This window comes from Neodiprion lecontei, chromosome 1 (assembly GCF_021901455.1).
Source record: "Neodiprion lecontei isolate iyNeoLeco1 chromosome 1, iyNeoLeco1.1, whole genome shotgun sequence".
Classification (NCBI taxonomy): Eukaryota; Metazoa; Arthropoda; class Insecta; order Hymenoptera; family Diprionidae; genus Neodiprion; species Neodiprion lecontei.
This window is the reverse complement of record NC_060260.1, coordinates 11,327,285-11,350,170: the sequence shown is the minus strand read 5'-3', so window position 1 is coordinate 11,350,170 and position 22,886 is coordinate 11,327,285. Positions and strand designations below refer to the sequence as shown.

At 38.5% G+C, this 22,886-nt stretch overlaps 1 protein-coding gene across 1 annotated transcript in view; it reads right to left on the bottom strand.

Annotated features, from left to right (window-relative positions):
* Window positions 1-1,337: 1,337 nt before the first annotated feature.
* LOC107221884 overlaps window positions 1,338-22,886 on the bottom strand; it is a 169,943-nt gene continuing 148,394 nt past the window's right edge. The window contains exons 5-12 of the mRNA XM_046740545.1: window positions 14,286-14,479; window positions 11,640-11,822; window positions 8,815-9,140; window positions 6,492-6,655; window positions 5,755-6,315; window positions 4,343-4,515; window positions 3,880-4,029; window positions 1,338-3,340 (exon numbers count right to left, since the gene is read on the bottom strand). Coding sequence (XP_046596501.1) covers window positions 3,218-3,340; window positions 3,880-4,029; window positions 4,343-4,515; window positions 5,755-6,315; window positions 6,492-6,655; window positions 8,815-9,140; window positions 11,640-11,822; window positions 14,286-14,479 — 1,874 coding nt within the window. The 3' untranslated portion in view covers window positions 1,338-3,217. The remainder of the gene's footprint in view (window positions 3,341-3,879; window positions 4,030-4,342; window positions 4,516-5,754; window positions 6,316-6,491; window positions 6,656-8,814; window positions 9,141-11,639; window positions 11,823-14,285; window positions 14,480-22,886) is intronic.

Sequence of the window (22,886 nt, the reverse complement as noted above, 5' to 3'; positions counted from 1 at the left end):
GAAACACGATCCAACGTCATTTAATAATCAAATCAATCATTATGAGCCTCGATTCGTCGAGTTGATAACCCCATGTTCACACAGTGCACTGTATCACTCTCGCACGCATAACGAGCTACTTTTAACAAGACTCACGTGTTGTTCCTTCCGAGCTTCGACTAATACTGATCTGATTTTGGATTCTTCTCCATATTCTCGTCTCGCTTGCTCTCGCGGGAATTTTGAGAACTTTGGACTGTATTGTGTTGTTGACTACTCGCTGTAGTGTGCGTGAGAATAGCTTACTTGGATTCATTCGCACACACATCGTAGTATTATAATACATCCTGTTCCTTTACTAATCTCTAGCTGATCTACAGCGGTCGTTCATCCTCTCGCCTTACCATACCTCTCTGTTATTACATATGGTTTCAAGTAACGCTCGTCCAAAGTGTAGTGCTATTGAGTACACTTCTTAATTTTTTACACATTCTCAGGTTGAGATCGCGTTAAACATCGGATTATAACTTAATAATCTCATGGGGCGATAATGGTCTGTGGCACCGGCCGATTACGAAATTATAGGTCATAAAGCACTAGATGCAGCTGTTGGTTTCTGTCTATGTATTGGTATGCGTCGCCAACAGGCGTACGTTGCGTACTGCAATCAGAATATTCAAAGACTCGAGTTGGTTACATTGTACATTTGCGATAATATCGCTGACTAACAATAAGGTAAGTGGAATTATTTGCAATTTATTGATTTAATCCCTTCCACGCAGCCATTAATTTTTTTATACGGTACTTTTACTAATTTTCTCGAAGCGCGGAGAACGAAAAGAGGAGTTTTTGGTACTACGACGTGAAAGCGCTCTGTTTTACCGATATTTATTCTCCTTAGTGGTAGGTTATTCAACATATTGTGGCGTTTCTCGGAAGCACTCTTCATTGGCACATGTGAGAATCTGTGCCTGTTGGTTTGCAGTGGGCTGCTACGTCAGGCGCAAATTAAAATTGATAAATCACTATAGGCATTCAATGATTTGGTGCATTTTTTTACCATTACAATGCAAGCGTGGCCACCTAGACAATCAAAAATCAATTAGATTGTACGAAATTGAAGATTAAATTCATGACGTAAATTTTGCTTTGTAATGTAAATGTAATTTTCATTTGAATTAATAACGCACTGTAATGATTTCACGTCTTGTTTTTTTCGTGTCAAATTCATCTTCAATGCACAAAGGTTTATTTAATGAATAGTGGCCACCCGACTCTTGAGTGAAAAACAGCCACTCATCCGGGTCTTAATTGGAATATTCAATAAATAATCTTGAATCTAACGAAAAATCAAACAATTATCAAAGTTATGAGTTTATTTAACACATTACAACATTTTAATCACACGAGGAATTTATACAGTTATTTATATCAGTCCGATAAATTAAATTTTACATTCAACAAGTATCAACAATACGTAATTCATTATATATGCCTAATCGAAACATCATTGAAATACACATACACCTACATAACTGTCTTTGATATTGCTTACACGTTACTTTGGTATGATTTATTTCTCTCGTGTTATTGCATAGCTCCTAACGTAGTTTAAAGTTTTCAAAGTGCTAACATTCTAATAAATCTGCACCTAAAAGCCAACTATCACATTAATTATAACTTTTCAAAAAAATCTTTTATATCGTTTCTGTTTCTTCTTCCTTATTGTGTTTGTTTTCATTTCACTCACATTTTTAAATCACCCGTTAACCGTAAATGTTTTACTTTTTTCTTTTACTTCGGAGAGCCAAATTGTTGGCTCCAAAATTTTCTTTACCCTATAAAATATCAAATTTTCATCTGAACATTGAACAGCGATAATTTTGAACAAAATAAATTCGAATCGTTGTTATTTATGTACAATCCATTTTACGTATGTTATGTAGAATACAGCAGATACATATCAATTGTGATTGATATCATAAAATCTGTACATAAAAAATAATGTTCGATATCAAATTGCTTTTGATTGAGTTTTGAAAATATTTACTCTGTACACTGCCTGTTCAAATTGGTTACATAGTACGCTATATACTCTCCTCATTAAAGTATATACAGGTATACATATATGTATGTATGAGATGTGTAATTTACTTTTACGTGCAATTACCGAAAGTGATATCGTGAGTTGTTATTTTTCGTTCCTTTATTCCTAACATAATACTTTTATGCGCAGTGCAACCTGGCAACAAGCAATACCGATGCCTATCCTGCACATCGTAAACCGTGGACCGATATGTATGATTTACGTTTGCGTTACGAAATTTACGATACACGAACGATATAAATTAAATGTGACAAATTTTTCTTATTTCTCCCCTCTCCAATGAAGCTAGTTATAGTATTCGATTAATTATGTAAATTCTGAGCCTGTTTATGGTAAATTTCATCGATAAGTGGTGAAATTTCCTTGACAAGGTGCGCGTCGCTTATCAGTTTATTTAAGGTACAGATAGATCAGGCATAGCCATACAATTCCACGGTATAAGTATACTATTTGACATTATTTACATTTTTTTGATTGACTGTATTTGATTTCTGTTTCTTTCTTCCATTTGGAAAGTGTCCTTATTCACGGTGAACAATTTCAACTGATTATAACAACGTTTAACGAGTTTTTCTCTTCTACTTTACAAACATTTAGACGTTTGAGAATTCTACTCTCTATACATATAGTGATCGCTTTTGTCGATAATTGACAGTTTGAATGTACGTTATATTAAACGGCGTTTTAAGCTCTTACTCATTAAATGATAACGCCAAACGGCCGTACAGTTTAATTTAGATTTCTTACCAACATATTAAACAACGATGCGTGTAAATTTACGCTATAAGACATGAATGCGCGTATATACATGATTATTTCTATTACTTATATATCTTAATCTTTCTGCTTATTCAATTTACAAAATGATAAGAAACGAAGAGGAATAAATTTTTACTTTGGACAATACGTTTGTTTTGTTTTTTCGCTTAAACTTTTCTACCTCGACATGTTTAATTGATAAACATGAATCATTTACATCGCTTGTAGAAGGACTCACTGCACTTTTGATCCAACCCTGCGGGTCAACTTGTGATTTGTCTTTTCGCATTTCTCATCCATTTACGGATGTGGATCCTTTTCGTTTTCGTTGCGAATGTTATCTGAGCCGATAAATATAATTTCATCATTCCATCACGTTGCTGAAGTCTCCGATTTACATTTCCGTTTCACGGTTATTCCTATTGAGCCTCGTATCTTGCGTAGTAAGTCAATTATATCTGCAGTTGACATGTTTTCAACGCTTTCGTCGTTCACCTAGAGAAAAATCGAGGAGGTTAAAATAATCACAACTATCCCTTATCTTGACACGAAATATTTACAATGGCAGCTGCCTTAATTCGAAATGCTTGTAATCTGGAAAACGTAGAATTCTCCGAGAATTTTCCATCGCGTGAAAAAGCTTCCAAAAGTCAGTAAATCAAAATCCCAACCATACAATATTTCCAGCCAATGGGGATTTTGTTTCGAACACTTATAGCAATGTAATTACAAGTGTACACATGAGGTATATACCGTATGACCGAAGAGAGTCACGATATCTTCAAATATCAGCGGTTTTCAATGTCTGTTATAGTAAACTGTTTTAATATAAGAAAAAGATATGCGCATACCTTATACATATATTTAACAAGTCTAAAAAGTGAGTAAAAAATTGAAAACCGTATTATAATAGTATTATTCAACCTATCCACGAATAACAAGTTCTGGATTGATTTGAAGTGTCCTGGCATCCTCGGGGATCATGGCTGCCAGAATTGAGTAGACAACCTGCTTTAGAGTAATTGGATAATCACCATGAGTAAAACGTCGCCTTGCTTGAGTCTTCCGTCTTTCGCTGCAACGCTGTCCGCGTGGACAACTGAGATAACAGTGCGATTACCTTCGGGCTGCAAACTGAAGCCCAGACGGCTGTTCCATCCGCGGGTCAGCTCTACCATGAACACCTAGATCGAAGTAAGTAGACCGATTAACATCAATAAAGTACGTTGTATTATTTTGTCACAAAAATTTTATTACTTAGATATTTTGAATTAACAAATCAATGTGTCTAACCCTAGACAAGTTCTTGAATTATTTTCAACTTTACACATAGTATGCATAAAATTACTTTAAGCATACTTGGGCAAAAATTAATTTCCGATCGAAACCCACAGCTGCTTTACTTTTTACCGATATTGAGGATGAAGAGTAAAGAACGTAATGTGGGAAAATGTTTGGGACCGTTTGATAAAACTCAATGTCTAAATTCGTGCGTACCTGACTGCCTTGTTCACAGTCGCTAGCAGCAGCGGGCGATTCGTCGGTAGCTTCGCTGGTTTCGTCGCCGTTTCGCGTCATGTCCCTGGACTCGTCATTGCTCGTGAACATGACACCTTTCCATTTAAGCAAGCCTCTGCTACCACCGGACTCTTCGCCACCGAGGACGGTACCTGGACGATGAAAAAAACACTAACAATCTACTTCTGGCGAACGGAATCGAACAACGACGATAAGGGGGAGTCTCCTACTATCCTTATCGCCAACACAACGATTACGTAGTAAACTTGACACACTGTACATAACGAAGGCCACTTATTGGCTCTGGCTATTCGACGGTTGTAAACAATCATGATAATGCACCACGACGTGAACAATACTACGGATTATCCAACGACGACGTGGCTGAATATCAGCGGGAGTTTTAAACGTACGTGAGAGGTACGTAGGATGTACGTAGGTGAGGGTTAAAAAGTCAAATGGCCACACTATATAAATGTCAAAATGTCGAAGTTTTGAAGAGCATGAGATGTAATTCGTAGTATTTCAAGATATGCAAGGGTAAAGTATGTATTATATATATATACATATATAATATATATTATATGAAAAATTCAAAGTATAGAAAGGTCAAAGTATCGAAAGCGAAACTATAGAATCCCCAAAATGAATAGGAATATATCAAGTGGAAACATGAATGATCAGAATTCTAACAGTTATAAATACATTGTTATTTCGTACATTTTGAAATTGTATCGAACAGATTTCCGCGACTTTGAAAATTCGACACGTATTTGTACTCTTGTATTATGCGGTAATTTTATTTTTTTATTCATACCTAACAACGCTGGACTATCGATAAAACTGTCACTTATGAGCAATTTCAACTGTCTGAAAATTGATCGTATCCAACTGATTTACGAACTGTGGCGCTTCGAGGCGCGATATCGACAAAATCTTATCATTGATAGATTTTTTTGTAATATAAATGATATAAATTTTGTTGAGGAAACACAATTACGGAGATAACGGATAAGTGAGAAAGATGTGACTAGAACAGCAAGAAGAGTTTTGGACATTTGGATTCCTACATTACCGATACAACTATTTTTCTAGAACGTTCAAGGATGGGTGATATCCCCACTCTGAACCAAAGATCCCAATAATCTCTTTGCTCTGAATGAAATTATCGGAAGATCGATAACGTCGAACAACCAAACGATCCGATAATCGATAGAGTTAGTTACGAGTGGAGATATCCCCCGCCCCTGAACGTTCTAAAAAAAGAGTTGAGCCGGTAATGTAGAAATCTATGTCTAGAACTCTCCCTGCTACTCTATTGATGGGTACATTGCGTTCACTGGAAGCGATTCGAAGGATCGTTACTCGAACTTGAGACATAAAAATCTCACCTGGAATGTCTTGGTCACTCGAATGGGTCGTTTTGTTCCTGGAGGAAGCATCGCCGGTGCCGCAGGCTGGGTTGGCGCTTTGGTAGGCAGGATTCTTGTAGCTGAATGCATTGCTCGTAGCCGTAGCAGCGGATGAAAGTGCCGGAGGCATCGACGCTGGTTCGGATGGCGGGTCGTTGTCGGTTCTCAGATGACCGCTACTCTGATGGGAAAGTTCCCGTGGTAGTTCTTCGCAGTCAAAGTTCGTCGCGAGGTTCGGGTCAGCTGCAGTTACCAGCAGGACTCCGTCCAAGGACCCCGTGCCATCTGAGTCCGACTCGACGCTGAACTGGAAGTGCGGCTTCTCTTGGGGTCCGGAAAGGTCAAGGAAGTTGGGTCGCGGCGGTTTCGACGTCTCCGAGGAATCCGAGACGTCGTAAAGCGAGGGTGGGTCGATTATCTCCGTGCCGGGTGTGCCGGGCTGGGAGTTTGTGATTTGGGTTTTTATCGAGCACTGATCAGAGTCCGAGGTGTCCGCCTGGCTGGTGGACATTTGGGTTACGAAGTACTTCTGCGACTCGCCTGTGGGAGTTATGGAGATCATTTGAAACTGCTTCCAGACCGCTGCAAGGTACCGATCAAAGACCGTTCGGAGTTCTCGAAAAATTTTGTGCTCATTTAGCCACAATCAGTAAGATTTTTTTTTTACTATTCGACAAAATTTTGGTCCCGTTAAAACCTGTGGCTTATCTACTAACCGTGCTCGTTTTCCGCCGTTGGTGTCCTCGTTGGAGGTCTGCGAAGTCTCCGGGGCGAACTGCTGGTGGCAGTGCTGGTTGACCTACGACAGCTTGATCCGCTTGATGTTCCTGGTGACAGTTTTCGCACGGCCAGATCACAGAGCATGTCTACAGCCTCCTGCCTAAAACCATGATCCACCGACCTCGATAAGCAATTAAAGAAACTAGAACACCGGCCGCAAACTGCGAGCGAGTCACACACGCTTGGCATAATTGTTGTTCGTAAAGTTAGTTCTGTTTATATGTTGGTTGTTTTATTTCTTGCGACGCCAAGTGTGACGCACATAGTATGTATGATAGCCTCTGTTTTAACATATGGGTTAACTTGCATAATTAATTTACACGAGCTAATTGTGTAACGTATGCACTTTAAATTCGTTTCATGTTCTTCGGTATCGTACTATGACTGTTCAGCGTATTTCAGTAGCGATATGTGTAAAAATAAATCTGTCAAGAGACTCAAATTGACAGGCTCTACCAGGTGTCACTTTGCACCGATCAGTATGAAAAATCTGTGCTTGTAGTGTGACGAATTTTTCACACCAATGTAGGAAATTGGTGATGAGATATCGAAAAGAAATTACACTATATAAATCAAGTAATTAACTAGACCGATAACATCACTTCGATTCTGTTTTGAACTGGGTAAAAATCGTGAATTTACATAACACGATCACAGCTGCTCTGTTACACGGCTAACTGATTCAACTAGCGATACGATTACAAATAAATTCACTGATCCCAATATTTTCCGCTTGAGCTGTGATCACATATAGAAACTCTGTTCCACACGTCACAGCCCAAAGTCAAGGATTAATTAGAGCGATTCAAGCGCTAAGTGCGTGTTATAGAGTCTAGCCGGTTGATTTCCGGGATTATTTTTTGTATGATTCATTCCTTCGTTAAGCATACGCACATAGCGTTAGCCAGAAACATTGAACAATACGTTTGAAAATAACATCATTTCCGAACTCTAAAGCTTGGGACTCCATACTTGAAAGTCGGAAAGAAAATGTTTTGTTTTGTCCAATTCACGAAAAAATTCATATGGTAAATTCCACAAGAGAGACGGTACTCTAATGTAAAAACATTTGATTCAAAACAGAAATCAGTACAAGACAAACGCTATTTTCGAAACGAGTGGCCTACTTAGAGAAGAAAAATACATATTTTTCCACAATATTTTAGATTCAAATCTGAATGTTAGTTATCATGACCAAAATATGTCCATCAATCTTTAATTTTGGAAATTTCGATTGGATTTTTCAATTGCAATTTGAGGGGAAGCGTTCGATTTCTTTTACTTGTGACAAAGGTTTACGGTATAAAATATCGTCTGTTCAAGCAAATCAGTGTCCAAAATGAAACAAACCCGCACATCGGTAATTGTGTGTAAGTAAGTTACCTGAAAAACCGATAGAGATTCGTTTTTGGGTGTTATCATCGTACCACGAATCACAGAAATCGCATTTCATCATTGAGTCAATATGATTTAACACAATCTCAACTGAGGAACAATCTTACAATTAATGTAAGATCGAAAGATTCCCGTAAAATATATTATTTGCAAAGTAATGGGAATCGATGAAAATTTCAGAGGTTTTTAGTGGATGAAGGTGGAGACAAGTCACGGCCACTTGTCAAGAGTTGCGGCACAAGACGTCAAAGTGTTTTCGAACCGGCACAAACCAACTGTTGAAGACAAACGTAACTTACAGTCCGTACATCATGCTCAATTGCGACCGCTGAACTGAGCGGATGATGTCACACAGCCGGAGCTGACCGCTTCGGGACTCCCACACTTCCAATTGCGGCTATTATTAAGCCCACTTTCGACTAAAAATACGTCCACCCGGCGCAAGACGGGCCCACGCATGATTAACTATATACACCTACTTTAGTAGATAGGCTAGACGGGTTCGAGACTGTCAAAATTTCTTTAACGCAAGTCCCAAAATCGGCCCGCTGCGCCTGCGCAAAGGCGGGAAATTTGAAATGTGTATGGGTAGAATGCGCACTAGATCCCCGCATCGGTCTACTCTGCATGCGCAAAGGCGGGTAATTTGAAATGCGTGTGAGAAGAATGCGCAGTAGGTCCCCGAGTCAACTTACTGCGCATGCGAAAAGGCGGGAAAATTTGAAATCTATGTAGGTGGAATGCGTAGTAGGTCGATTTAGGGACTTGGAGAAATTTGAGTGATCTCAACGCCCTCTAGCCTATCTACTTACTTTTCAAACAAGTGGAAAAGGAAGAATTTACTCGCAAAGTGAATTCGCGTACCTCAGACTCGTCCTAGGTGGCCGGAGAGGGTGGTCAGGTTCCGTTGGGGAAAGAGCCGACACCGGCGTCTGGGCGAGGTCTCGGTAGAGTCGGAGTTTAACCCTGGGTCCGCACTGTCTCAGGAGGGCTACCGCCTCTTCGTGGCTCATTGGTGACAGCGGGGCTCCGTCAACGGCCACAATTTTGTCCCCAGGTTGTATGCGACCGTCGCTAAGAGCCGGCTCCCTGACGAGAGCGCGGACGTAATGTCCCAGGGCGCTGCTGTCCGCCTTCCTCAACGTGAAACCCAGACTTCCGCTGACCTTAGTCATCTCGATGTCAAATTCCTGTCGATTTACAAAATAGTTTCATTGTTAGTAACTCGATCTTTCAATTGGAACTGATTGCTTGGTTATCGTCGAATGAGATCGTTTGCAATTTTGCCAAGTCGTTACCAACGAATTTTTTTAGAAACTTGACTTAGATATTTTAAAATTTTTCCAATTAATGTGTTACTTAATTCGTGTAAAAGTATGTTGTCGAAAATAAAATTACCCATACGCTTGCAACGATGTTTTACATTTTATCGGCTCCATTGCGGAGGAATGTATGAAAATTATCTACGAATTATAAGGCGAACACAATTCATGGTGAAACAAGGTCGATAAACTAATTTTAATAACTAATAAAATAAGATTATGTTCTCAATTGTGGACTTTTATGCCAATACCCGTACTATTGATCAAGGTTCTGAGCTTCGTAATAACGCACAAGCGGCGTCAAAACAAAAATCTAATTTGGTGATAGCAAATTTTGAACAACCGTATTGACTTGTATTTTTAAGTTATTGTATGGAACAAGAATTGAAGAAATTGAAAAATTGTTAGTGTTTCCCGTGTTTCATTCTTGCTGCGTAACGGTTCACCAGCTCTGCAAGTTCACCTACAAAATTGGATCTGAAGTGTTCATCGGTACTAGTGATGTAACGAATGTGAAATTTTAAGTATTCGCGAATGCGAGTGCGAATGTACATTTTTAAATCTGATCGTGCTATTTTTCTATGGTTAAAAATTGACAATTGATTGACTGTCAGGTTTCACCGTGCAAGTCGCATGCACACATTAACACCGTTTGCATCTTGTTCCGGATATTGCCGAGCTGATCCGTACCAAGCCGATTGTTTGTTTGATTATTTAAAGACAAATTGACAACAGAATCTAATTAATTTTGAGGCCAGGGTGTGATTTAAACGTGAAGACAAACTTTTATAATTAAAGTTCATCGTCAAACTAAACTTTTTTGTCTTATTCAATATTATTTCCACAATTTTTACAAGCCAAATACAAAGTATTTCCAAGTCACTTTCGCAAAATATTCACACGATTTCTACGAATGCGAATGTTCGTTACGTCACTAATAGGTATCAATACGAGCCATCATAATTGCAAATGCCTTGCGGTTTTGGAAGCGTACGAGTATTCGAACAGAGTACTGTGACGGGCCTGTAATTCCGGTGTTTGTTAGAGGTAGAAGGTTTGTTTATGCTGATGAGAACTAATGAAGGAAGACGTTGTCGTAGAACGAGGGAGACGTGCCTGAGAGCATTCTGATCAATTACACGTAGTATCTTACTTGCTGTGACGATTTCTACAACTGCTGGCGCAATTTTGAGTGAAACGAAATCACGTTTTGAGTAAATCACGTCAAGCTTATTTCGAACTTCGATATAGGCATGAAAATATGCTCATTCAGTCGCGGAATAATTGTTGACCTATGATGTGAAATATATGAAGTTGATGGAAACTTTCAAATTTGATTTTGATATTTTATATTTTAACCAACATAGCAGAAGTATTCTCCAAAATTTTTGATAAATTTCCTAAAGTGTCGTCAGATTTCCATTGTGCACCTACCACAGATTTAATCCGATGCTTGTTGCGCAAGCTCGTGCATAATTCAAACAAATATTCTCGTCTATCGGAGATCGTGAAACGTAAAACGTAGCAAAATAGGCACTGCATAAATCTGAGCTCGGTCTCTAATGACCGCGAAAAATGACCGAGCATTCGAGTGCAGTAATTTGCATAAGACCGGCCGATCCCAAAAAAGAAACCCAAGAGCCGCACGCTCGTTTCAAAATCAGAACACTTTTCCTCCACCCTTGGAATGTGATGACTAACTTTTTTCTGAAGGTGACTACTTTTACTTCATTTCATTAGCCAAAAAGTTCACACGATATCCAGAACAGGATCATTGTTTTTTTTTTTATTTATTTATTTTTTTTTTATTTTTACTTTTCTTATTAGCAAAAATAAATATGGTATTCGTTGATGGATTCGTTTAAAAAGTGACGAAGTACTATTGTTTAGAATGATTAAAATTAATCAAGGGAATTGCGATACATCCGCGAATGAATGATTTAACTTTGTCGCGAATAAATTGAGCGGGAAGTTTGATGCGCCCTTTGTCACAATTTATAGTCACTCTTATGTGAAGCTGCGAACAAATTTTGTAAGAAAATATTTTAACGCATTCAATAGTATGAACTTCTAGAACATTTAAGATGTTCATGAATTCATGAGAAACAAAAAAATTACAAGATTTTTGTCACTTTTGAAAATTCTTACGAAATTTCCCGATAGTTTTCGAATTATCTCATTGCGCCTAAAAGGTCTAACCGTCTGATTCTGACTTCGATGTCTCTATTAATAGTTTAAAAAGACGATAGAGTCGATGAGTAAACGTACTTGTTAAAAATCCTGCAGCTTCGCGTACCTGGCTTGTTTTCAATACATGAGATTCGAGAAAAGGAAGGTTTAAGCCTGTCAAGAAACGCTGAAACTTACCCCGCAGGGTTCAATTTGGAGAGGTGGTAAAGGGGTGAAAATCCTCAGGGGTGGTGGAAGCTCGCGTCTTGCCGGCGGGGGTGGCGGTGCTCCAATGGGTGAAACAACCGCATCGGCACCTGCTGGACGACACACGACCAGTTCGACGGTATTCGGTGTTGTTCGCAAAACCTCAAGAGCTTCCTGAAACAAGATATCGCAGATTGGCTGTTTTGCGTTATACGCATATTACGCATATTATATGTAGATATTGCTTAGAAACTAGGAAACACAGAGTAAGAATATCGAAGGTCTTATTTTGAATCGAAAGTTGGAAAAAGAATACAGATTTCGTAAATGAAACGTTGAATATACTCGGATTCTGGAGTTTTTGATCCAATTTTAAGCTCTTGTGCTTATTTTGTTTATCGTAGAGATCTCCAGAGATTTTTGGGATCGTTTTTTTTTTACATTCCGGTATCTCTAGAATGAATAAAAATTACGAGTTACGAATCGATTAATCAAAATTTTTTTTCTCGTTGATGCCATAGTTTTTGTAAACAAGATGGCGACAATTTTGCTCAAATAAGATTCACTGACTTTTCCCGTTAAAAAATTCAGAATTCGCTGATTTTTTCCCACAAAACTTAGGTAACGATAGGCAGTTTTTATGACTATTCATTTCATACGAGTAATTAGAAATCGAACAATGTCATATCCGAAAGTTATCTTAACTGAATTTACGAAGCACAGCTAAAGTTTGAAAACGATTTACGAAAAAGTACATTTTTCTGTACAGTCACGATAATTCCCTGACTTTTCCCGAGCTATTCCCTGTTTTCCGTATCTTTCACCACCCTGGAAAACCAAAAATAGCAGGTAAACAAGTTAAATTTCTCGGTGAAATACAGGAACGAGTTGAAATTTCGTGTTTCCCGCGGTTAAACAATTCCGCTCTCTACATTATACAACTTCCAGTTATCACGGGCGAGAAAAGGGACAGACTGACCTGTTTTTTTTTTATAAAAATGTAAATTCTTCTGCAGATATGCAACATGTGTTCAAAGCGCAGTGTTCCTGCAGAGATTCGAGTCCAATGTATCTGGGAATTCGAGGCGTCGCGTCGTAACCTCAGATTCCCGGGGCTTGTTATACACGGTGAGATAATGTCTCCTCTTCTTCGCGCACGAGTCCCTCGGAGATGCATTATGCTAATTCAATGCAAATCTCAACACCCGTGGGAGGAAGTTCTGGGCACGTCTTCCTTACACTTATATAGAGTATGGCGGAATGCGGATGACGCCGAGAGCTTAGCTTATACTCGCCAGCTCGTATTTGCGGGCGACAGTGACTGATGTCCTCAGCCAGCGCGGTTTTCCATTTTCCCTTTTATTTATCTCCTCTTCTTTTTTTTCCACGTTATACCTCTCCCTCGTTTTTTTCTTTTTCCATCCACCGTTCCGCGTACTTTTACCCTCTTTCCTTTAAATTTCACCTCAATTTAAACCCACCACATTGAACGCTGAGCCGTGTCGTGCGGTGAGCTCAGCTTCTGTCTCCACGGACTTTCATTGATCAGATCTTAAGTTACGGCTGGGTATATATTTGCGTATTTCGCAAGCTACAGACACGCGGTGTCTCATCGTGTGTTTTTGCCTCATTTGTTAAAGTGAAAGATACATTCATTCGGAACGCAAAGCGTCGATTTATCGACTGCGGATTATTCTTCCTAATTTTCTTTTTAATATATAAGCGATTAGCTGTTACGCATTTATCGGTCGTAGAGTTCAGTTCACCGAATGGGAATATCAACGTTTAGAAAAAAGGAACTATAATCAAATTTGTTTGATGCAATGACTTTGAAAATATGATAGAATTTTTCCTTGAAATGTATAAGAAACTCAAGCCGGCAAATATGAATTCAAAAGGTAGAGTAACTATTATATGGAATATTCCAGAACATCTCGACGTAGCCGTGACCCTAATCATTTTCAATTTCATTTTCTTTTCAAAGACCTATGCTGTAGAAAAATACAAACGAGCACGGTTTGAATAACTCGATTAAAAAAAAATTGCTATTCTAGGACTCATACGATTAGCAAAATCACTACGGTCCGTAATCAATTTTGATAAAATTAACACATTATATTCTTTGTAAAAAATCCAAAAATTTAAAGTTTAGACCGAAGACGAATAAAAAATTTAAACCAAAAAGAAGAATCAGGATCTGAACTCAGATCGCAAAGTTCTCACGTTGGAGATTTTTCTACTTCTCCTGACCTTTATTCCTTCTAAATTTGCTGGATTTATCATAGTTTCATTATTTTTTGAACCAATGGAACCTATTTTGCATAATTTATACAGCCTATGTTACTCGGGCAGACCTAAGGAACAATTTGGTGCAAGTTTCACGTAAATCAGTCCACTGGTTCTCGAGTTTATCCGCGACAAACCGCCAAAGGATTTTATATATTATCAGTGTAGATGTACGAACAATACGATTATCTTAATAAAAAAAGACTCAAATTTATTGACACCGAAAGTTTTCGTTCGACCTTTGACACAGCCTTGAGCTTTTGCCTTGTGATGAAAATTGACGCATGGCGCGTGGATAATTGATTCGAAATAAATAGGTATGCGAAAAAGTTATTTCAAAACATGACTTACGTAATTCGTGAGTCCAGTAAGCGGGAGGCCATTGGCAGCGAGGAGAATATCACCGGGCTGAAGTTTGTTGGATAAAGCAGCAGGCTGCTGAGGAAAGAGCCGTTTTACACGAACAGGTCCTGCCGTTCCGCCCCCAGAAACGCTCAAGCCGAGTCCTCGGCTGCTCTTCTGCAGCATTACTCGGAAGGTGCTTTCTGAAAAGGGATGAAATTCTCAGGATTCTGGTTGGCCCCTGACGCTCTCGTTAACATCCGACCCGTCACACAAGATCAATTAAGGAGTATTCGAGCTGTTGGCTGCTAGAGACTGAACCATGGTATATAAACCCACAAACTCAAACACGGGAAGTTCGCCGCGACGACGCAAACTGCTCAACCCTAGTGAAATTTAAATTTACTAGGGTAAATATGTGTGCAGAAGGTTCTGTAAGCTTGCTAGGAAATTATTTTACTTTCATCGTCTGCGTGCACGAACCTTGTTTTTTTTTCTTTCTTTTCTTTTTTGGATTATCGCATCACCCCTGCGCGTTACATTCATCATGCGAACCGATATAGGTTCGTATATTTTCAGGATCGACGAATACGCGCTAATCGCCCGTAATAATTGGATTCGCCGTAGTCACGCTTCACGCGATATCGGATAAATTTGGGGAGGATATTATTGTACATGATGAGGAATAACTTCTGGGTAATTATTTTACGGCGTGAAATACATTTTTTTGTTCACGCGATAGAAAATAAAGGTGGATAAATGGGTGAAAGATTATCACCGTATTTCATTTGAATAAAGTTTGACAAATAATTTTTTGCCGCTATTGAATTTTTTTTCCAATTTACACTTGTTGGCTGTAAATTTCTGAAAATTTTTTACATTTCTTTACGAAAATTAATTTGATCATACATCCCTCGTTTTATGTAAGTGGTAGCAGACGCTTGGTTATAGATGCAAATAAAGTTGTTTCTTCGAACTTGTCAAAATTTCTGATCAAAATTCGCGGCAGCGAATCGCTGCCAAGTACCTTTAAAGGCGAAAGCAAGCGAAGAATCTTTACCCGGCCAAACTACTTCTCTATCTTCCTGCATATCGTTATATCTCAGGAACGCATGAATATTTTCAAATGATACTCATGTGGCTGGTACTCCAAGTCCATATGACCTCAGCGTTAGAACTTGATCGAAATCGGTCAAGTGGTTCCGTTATATTATATTTGCATTTATCCACGTATACATCGACCGATAATGGTTGCTGCGATCATCAAGATCGTTTTTTTCTAGTATATTCAGTATTTATACATAAATTTGGAATATATTCATCATTTTAGGACAAGAAAAATGTTTGTTCCATCCATGGAAATTAATTACTTACGTATTAACGAAATAAAAAAGACAAAAGTCCGATGAGACACCTCTAAATCTTGACGTACCGGCCCCTCCTTTCGCGAGGATTATTTTTTGATGTCCAAGTATAGTTTAAAATTGATATCACTACATGAAACGGCGAGGTCCGACTTGACGACGTACATTTAATTGCTGAGAGATCCTAGGGCTTGGGATTATTTCCTCATTTCACGACAGAGACTGGAAATACTTAAATTGTTCTTGTATTTTTATAACGACGTGGTTTTGGTACTTGGCGGATTTTTTTTACATTCCAGATTTTTTCGTCCGGATATAATAAACTGCAGATGATGGTAATTTGTCGGCAAAAGATGGTGTTGAAAATTTTTATTCAATACATGCAAAAACGTGTACGTATAAAGCGTTTGTGATATAAAATGATTGCGAGTCGAAAAAGAGTACGCAAGGTGTGTTTTAGATCTGCGGGTGGCGTTGAAGAATAAAACGAGTCGAGTGGTTACATTACAGTGAAAAAGCGGGTCTAAGGGTTTCGAGCTTTTCAACTCGCCGCAGAAGAATCAGCGCTGCTTTTATACCGCCGCACGTCTGAAAGCTCGAGTCAAAGCCAGAGGAGTGTCATTAGCACGTAAAGCAATTAAAATTCGAGATAGGAGGCTGATGGAAATCGTCATTTTCTACTCGTTGAGCACCTCATTGCCCGATTATCACGTCGCATTTGAGCTTTCGGAAAGGCGAGAAGCCGCAACCGTAAGCCAGGCTGGCTGAGCGAAGAGACTGTAGTAGCGCAACTTTGAGAGGAGCATCCGTAGTCTGCTTTATCGACGGAGTGAAAAATGTCTCTTAATTTGAGTATTATCATATATAATGAGTTATTTTAAAATGAAAAAGTTTTTGAATAGTTTCATTTTTACACCGGTGATGCTTTGCGTAGACGTAGGCTTTGATAATAGTAAAAATAAGTGACATTTTACTCGGTCGGTAAAAATGAGCTATACAGCATCTTCTTAAGCTGACTTGCAGAGGCTTCGCAAAAATAAGTGAGGTCACAAAAAAAAAAAAAAAATATTCACATTTCAAGTTTGCAGACTGGATCTTCAAATCTAGCATTTACACCGCAGTTTTATACCCCGGAGACTGTCACGCAGTTATTAACACGAGCCTGAAATTTTATTGCATTAGAGATATATACACGTAGGTATAAGCTGTAAATCACGTTTATTTCCCAACGGAACCACTGAAAGACTCGGAAAATATTTAATAATATTCATGCATTTTAAACAGTGTTTATAGAAAGCTTGACAGCAACTTGACAAAACTGTGTCGACAATTTACTTTCAAGAAAATTAAACACATATTTTCGTCAGAGTAATCGACTGAAAATTTCTCACAGTTCCATCTCTACATAATAAATATATTATTCACTCAATTTATAAAAATGAATGTTCGCACTTCGAAAAATGAAATTATTTTTTAGCTATGACTAAATCGTATAGTCATGCAAAAATAATGTACTACTTTATCTACATTAAGAAATATTCAGAATTAGGCATTTATTTGATTTCTTGTAGTCGTATTTAAAATTATTATTGCAATTGAATTTCCCACCATCCAAAGATAAAGTTAAATATTACTTTTAATTAAGAAATTTTAATTTAGCTTCCGTGAAGGCACATAAAGCAATGGTTCTGTTAATTTTATGGCATACATTATATTTACGATTATCAGCACGATACTCAGAGCAGACGAATTTCTTCATTATTCACACCAGTAGTTTCAAAAGGGTGATTTAAGGCTTGACAAAGTTATATATTATTCATAGGAAAAGTTTACTTACTAAAGAATTTGCTATTCATTTCTTCGAAAATTGAAAAGATACTGTTCCGGAAAATGAAAGAAATTGGGCAGAGTGTAAAAATATATGGCGCAGATGGGTGGAAAAGCAAATAAGGGACGTAAAGTTGAGGTTCGTGGGAAAGTGCGTAAAAGCATTAACGAGGAAAAGAAAGTTCAAGACCAGAATATGTCTGATGAGACAACGTTGAAATACGTCGGGGGTGAAGGTTGCCAGGTATAAGGGATGGTTGAAAGGCGGGAAAGTTTTGAAACAGAAGTAGCTGAGAATGTCATAAAATTTAGGTACGAGCTGTAGAAACGCAAGAAGAAAATGTAATAAAATATAAATGAAAGAAATATACTTTTTACACAATATTGTTACACCGTGTGCAAAAAAGAGTCCTCGAGGACTTCAATTATGTGAGTTGAACGTGAATTTATCAGGAAATCGTAATCTAAGTAATTTGCTTGAATCAGGTTCTGATACCTCGCTATTGACGTTGTAGGTACATAACAAAGTACTCGATCATAAAAATTGTTATTCAAATTACCCAAAGTTGAGGCAAGGTATATAAGGGAACTTTTCGCTTTCATTTATATTTAATTTTGTTTAATTTGAAGAATTAAAATTCTACGTCGACGCTTTGGCAGGCAGAATAAATTCTATGAGAATACAAACATTTTTGCTTTAAATTTGAAATCACGTTAAATCAATTTGCAGAAAGAGATTTTGAAAACGAATGAGCAGAAATAGATATTTTTTAATATCTATTTCATAGAATTTTTTCTGGACATTCGACAAATTATCAGTTATATATATAAGAAAGAAACCGAACACGTTATCTGCAAACAAGTTGTTGATGTCCCTCGAAAATCGTGTCTATAATATTGCTGTGGCAGTATAAAACATGATTCGATTTTTGTACAATTCATCTAATCTCACGGACAATATTTACGTCCCTGTAATTAACCTGTCCATTGCCACCGAAAAAAAATACTAAAACGTGGGTAACATTTGATATACTAAACGCAAGAAAATTTCAAAACATTTGCAAATAAATTCGCATCTATTAGTCAGTAACGAACGTGAGTCTGTAAGATTGAAGGGTGAGTAAAACGAAAAAGCACGAATGAATGCGAAAGGGTAAAATTGCTGCAGATCCATCACTTTCGGGAGTAATTTCCATGACCCTGATGAACTCGGCGGTCACTATGAAAAAAAAGTCACGCAAATTGATTGCAAAACAGTTTTTGCTAACAGTGAGCAAACACCTGAAAGTTCAGCTGCGTCAGTTTCGATCGGGGCTGTGAGATCTAAATACAGGCCTGTCTGTTCTGTGGGACCGGAAGTGCTCCTGACTGACGCGAAAATTCCTTTCACGATTCTTTCCGAGTGAAACGTGAGACTATTGTTTTTGCACTTCATTTCTATTTAGCCTTGCTCTCGCATCGCATGCCGTCCGTCTCCATTTTGCTCGCATCTCGGCTCGTTTAATCCGTTGCCCCTTTTATCATTCCAGTTGTACACATTTTCGTACCAATTTTATGCCGCACGCGCTTTTTACTCTGGATGATACAGCGTTGCGGTGCCTTCGATTTATATCGGCATAGCTGCACGTAAGCAGGTTGCGGAAATATGTGTTTCAGGATTTACGTTTATTGTTTTAAACAACTATAATAAACCATATTAGAGAAAATGCGGCAAATTCCTATGAGATATACGAGTTATTGCTCAAAGTAGTGGATTTTGGTTATTTTTACAATTATCAAATATTTCCGCTAAAATTTTAACAACTTCGTGGAAAAATTTTGCGAAGCAAATAGCTATCGCGTACAAACAATGAAACTTTTTTTGTTCGAATAATTAAAATCCAAAAGAAATGAGTCTCCGAGAGCTTAAATAGTTCTTGACGTCACTGGATTTTTCCTTTCGATCCAAATTATAAAAAATAATGAAAAAGATCCTGGATCCATCCTCTCTCTCTCCGTTTGTCAATGTTATATCTCCCCCTCAACTCTATAAGAATTTTTGTTGTCGACTAACCGCAGTACACGCGATTTCTCTTTCTCAAAACGTGTCCTTGTCTCCTAGCTTTTCCAGGATGAAACGCGTCACGTATTTTGTGGTCTGGAATACGAAGGAGGAGGAAAGCGGAGAGGTAGAAAGAGGGAGAAGATGAAGAAAAAGAGAATCCCGAAAGAGGGAGATAAAGAGAGACCTGGCCTTTTCCTTCAGCTGTGTCACGATTCGAAGACCGCGTCTCATTCTGTCTACGTTACTCATGTTGGAATTAATTCACAAGAGTCAGCATATCGTCTCAGACTGAAAGTGTAGAACGAAGAAACGCATGAGAATTTACGAGTATTCGGTAGGTACGCAAGAAGAGAGGGGTTCCATGGTCGGTAATTGTTTCCTTCATCTGATTCTCTTTCGTCGGCAGTAAAGCTTTACAGCCTCTGCTAAAGGCGAATCGTTTCGTTTTATATCAGATAATTCCTCGCGCAAGATGTACCCAAAATCCTGTGCTGATCAGAGCTCAACGGGGCTTTTCGGGCTTGAAATATCGCCAAGCTCAACTTGAGAGGAGTTCTAATGGTATTCGGTAGTAATGAAAACACGCATCGCGGAATTTGCGTTACTTTATACCGAGCGAAATAATATCACCGGGATTTTATTCGTAATATAAAATATCTGCACATAAACTCCAAAGAATTAATCGTCAATGCTTCCGTTTAATGCTTGTCAAGGGTAAATGCAACCGTTCAGTTTCCACTTCTCCGTAATATTTTATTGTATACAAATTCAAACATCCGATATAGATCCTGTCTGTAGGTTCATGAAATTAATATTGGGGTACATTGGGGTAACCAAGGGCTTCTGGTTTTGAACTCAAACATCCACTTTGAACTTAGACTGTACATGGTCTTGAAATAATTTTGTTAATGAGATAACAAACTTCCGCTGCTAATTCAAACAAGCAGATGCCCCGTGGTTATCGTATCAACTCTTGCGTAGTATTCGCCGGATTAGAATCACCTAAAAACAACTCGTGACAAAAATATTAACTTCAACGCTTGCTTCCAACCTGTTTGTTCAATGTGTACATCCATCATCAAAGTCTACGCTTTTCTGTTGCGTCGTATAAACGACTAGACGGGGTCACGTGACGTGCTATGTGCACCAATGCGGTATTTTGCGTCGCAGCATGAAATTCTGAAACGAAAATCTCACCCGCGGACAAATGAGCTGCTGGTCTTGTCTGTGGATAGGATAAATCATTGCAAGAGAAGCAAAATGTATTCATATATTTTGTAAACTCAATTTCTACTTCAAATTCGTTCGAAATCTGCGGAATATGTATTATACCATATTCGATGTTTCGTTAAGTCTATGCCTCTAACTTGATCCTCATCGAAATAAAAAATTTTATTCCAATACTAGCGCTTTGAACCCGCATGATATGTGGGTGAATTTTTAATATATCCATCAAGTGACAGCGCATGAAATTCAATTTTGAGCACCAATAACAAGAATAGCTGCCTGATTCATCAAGGAAAAGGCTGAGATCAATTCACATAAATCGTTTGCACATCAATATATCAATCACTACAAAGTTCAAGCACTGTTACCGTCAACCATTGAGCGGAGTCTTGAATTCAACTTTTCGTTGAAAGACGGTCCGAAGCATGTCGATTGTCGAGACCAATCACTCAGCTATATGAATGGAAGCGAACGAGCAGGAACGAACGCGGCTTTGTGGAACATCAGAGAACTGTGGAGCCGTTTAAACATTCCCACTATTTATCGGCTGAACTGGTGCCCAACCACGCAATTGTTCATTGGCGGTCATTCATCCGGCGGAATGGCAGACAACCGTGGGAATGCTGCAGGAGAACCACGTTAACAAACGTCAAAATAATTTGTCGGTACGTACGCATCACGTTAAACACGATGCGTTGCTGAACTGAAGTTTGGGCGTGCGGGAAAATTGATTAAGAATAGCCACACCAGAATGGGTGTGACGGCTCGTTTCGACGCAAGTATACATCTTGGAGTCGATTTATCATCCCCATTCGAGAAGTTGTGATTTGATTGGCAAAAATTGAAGCTTATCTAAAACGCGCCATTGTTAGACGGGTCCTGATTTCGCACGGTGTGGAAGAACACTGGTTCGAACTAAGATATCGGAGAACCTTTAGCGACTTTTTTACGTCTTTGCCAAGTTTGCGAGTTTTCTGAAACACAAGATATTCAGAGTAATCTTTCGTTCCAGACGATAGTAGTGCTAATTAATGGCATGCATCATTGAATAATCTGCAGTTACTTGATGCACTCATGCTAATTCTATTGATTTCTGATAGTAAGTTGAACACCGATCACATCTTGGTGCATGATTCAATTACGGAGTCTCAATGTGAATTATTGGATCTACACAAGACGGAAGTTATTAATTCTCGCGTTGTCACGCCGAAATATTCCACGCGTTTATCGGCACAAGTAGTAAAATATTCGCCAGCATTGTAACTTGCATTCGACCAGCTTCGCGTGGTTAAAGTTTTCCCCCCTGGGACAAGAAAAAGTGATAAGACAAAAGAAAAACCAGCAAAGAGAATAAAAGATTTAATCTTATTGGCACTAGTAGAGAGTGCACCACTCTATACTTGGGCGACTTTCGAGAAGTGTCGTTTATTTAGGAGTGTGTGGGTTGGAGTCTGGGAACTGCTTCCAGTTGATTTATGACTTTGACGTTTGCGGACGATTCTATCCAGCAGTCGTGACTGCCACGGGCAACGACTTTTACTGTAATAGGAGTGTCAATGTCTTCGAAATTTCGAAAATATCCCAAGTTAGATGGAGTACTGTCGTTCCGAGTGTCTGTCTTTAGTGAATTCCTATTGCAGCTGGTGCAGACTCCGGCACATTTTTTGATCAACGAAGTGCCAAATCCTTGGCAAACATAACTTAGTCATGAAATTACAGATTTATAATTATCGCAACTGACGAATTACTGCGACATTGTCATACATAGCCGATCGGATTCATAAAGTTTTACATTGATCATGGTTTAATCCTGAAATTTGGAGAGATTCATATCCAAAATCTCCAAATCGACACTAATATAATACTGGATCTTGAATGGTGCGAAAATGGAACGTCGGCGACTTTGCCTTGTCATTATTGAGCAGTCTCGAATACCTACACATGAAAAAAGTAATGAAATAAACAGAAAGAAAGCGTGGTCTGTGTGTGAGGGGGTGAATGTAACAGATTTTTTGTCAAACGGTGAACCGAGAACAGACTAACCGGCTTAGATAAAAATATGTCATTTTATTTGGTCTTATTCGATGTAAATCTAATGAGACTGCAAGCAAATATTGCTTCAGCAATTTCTAAATCTTTTTCAGAAAT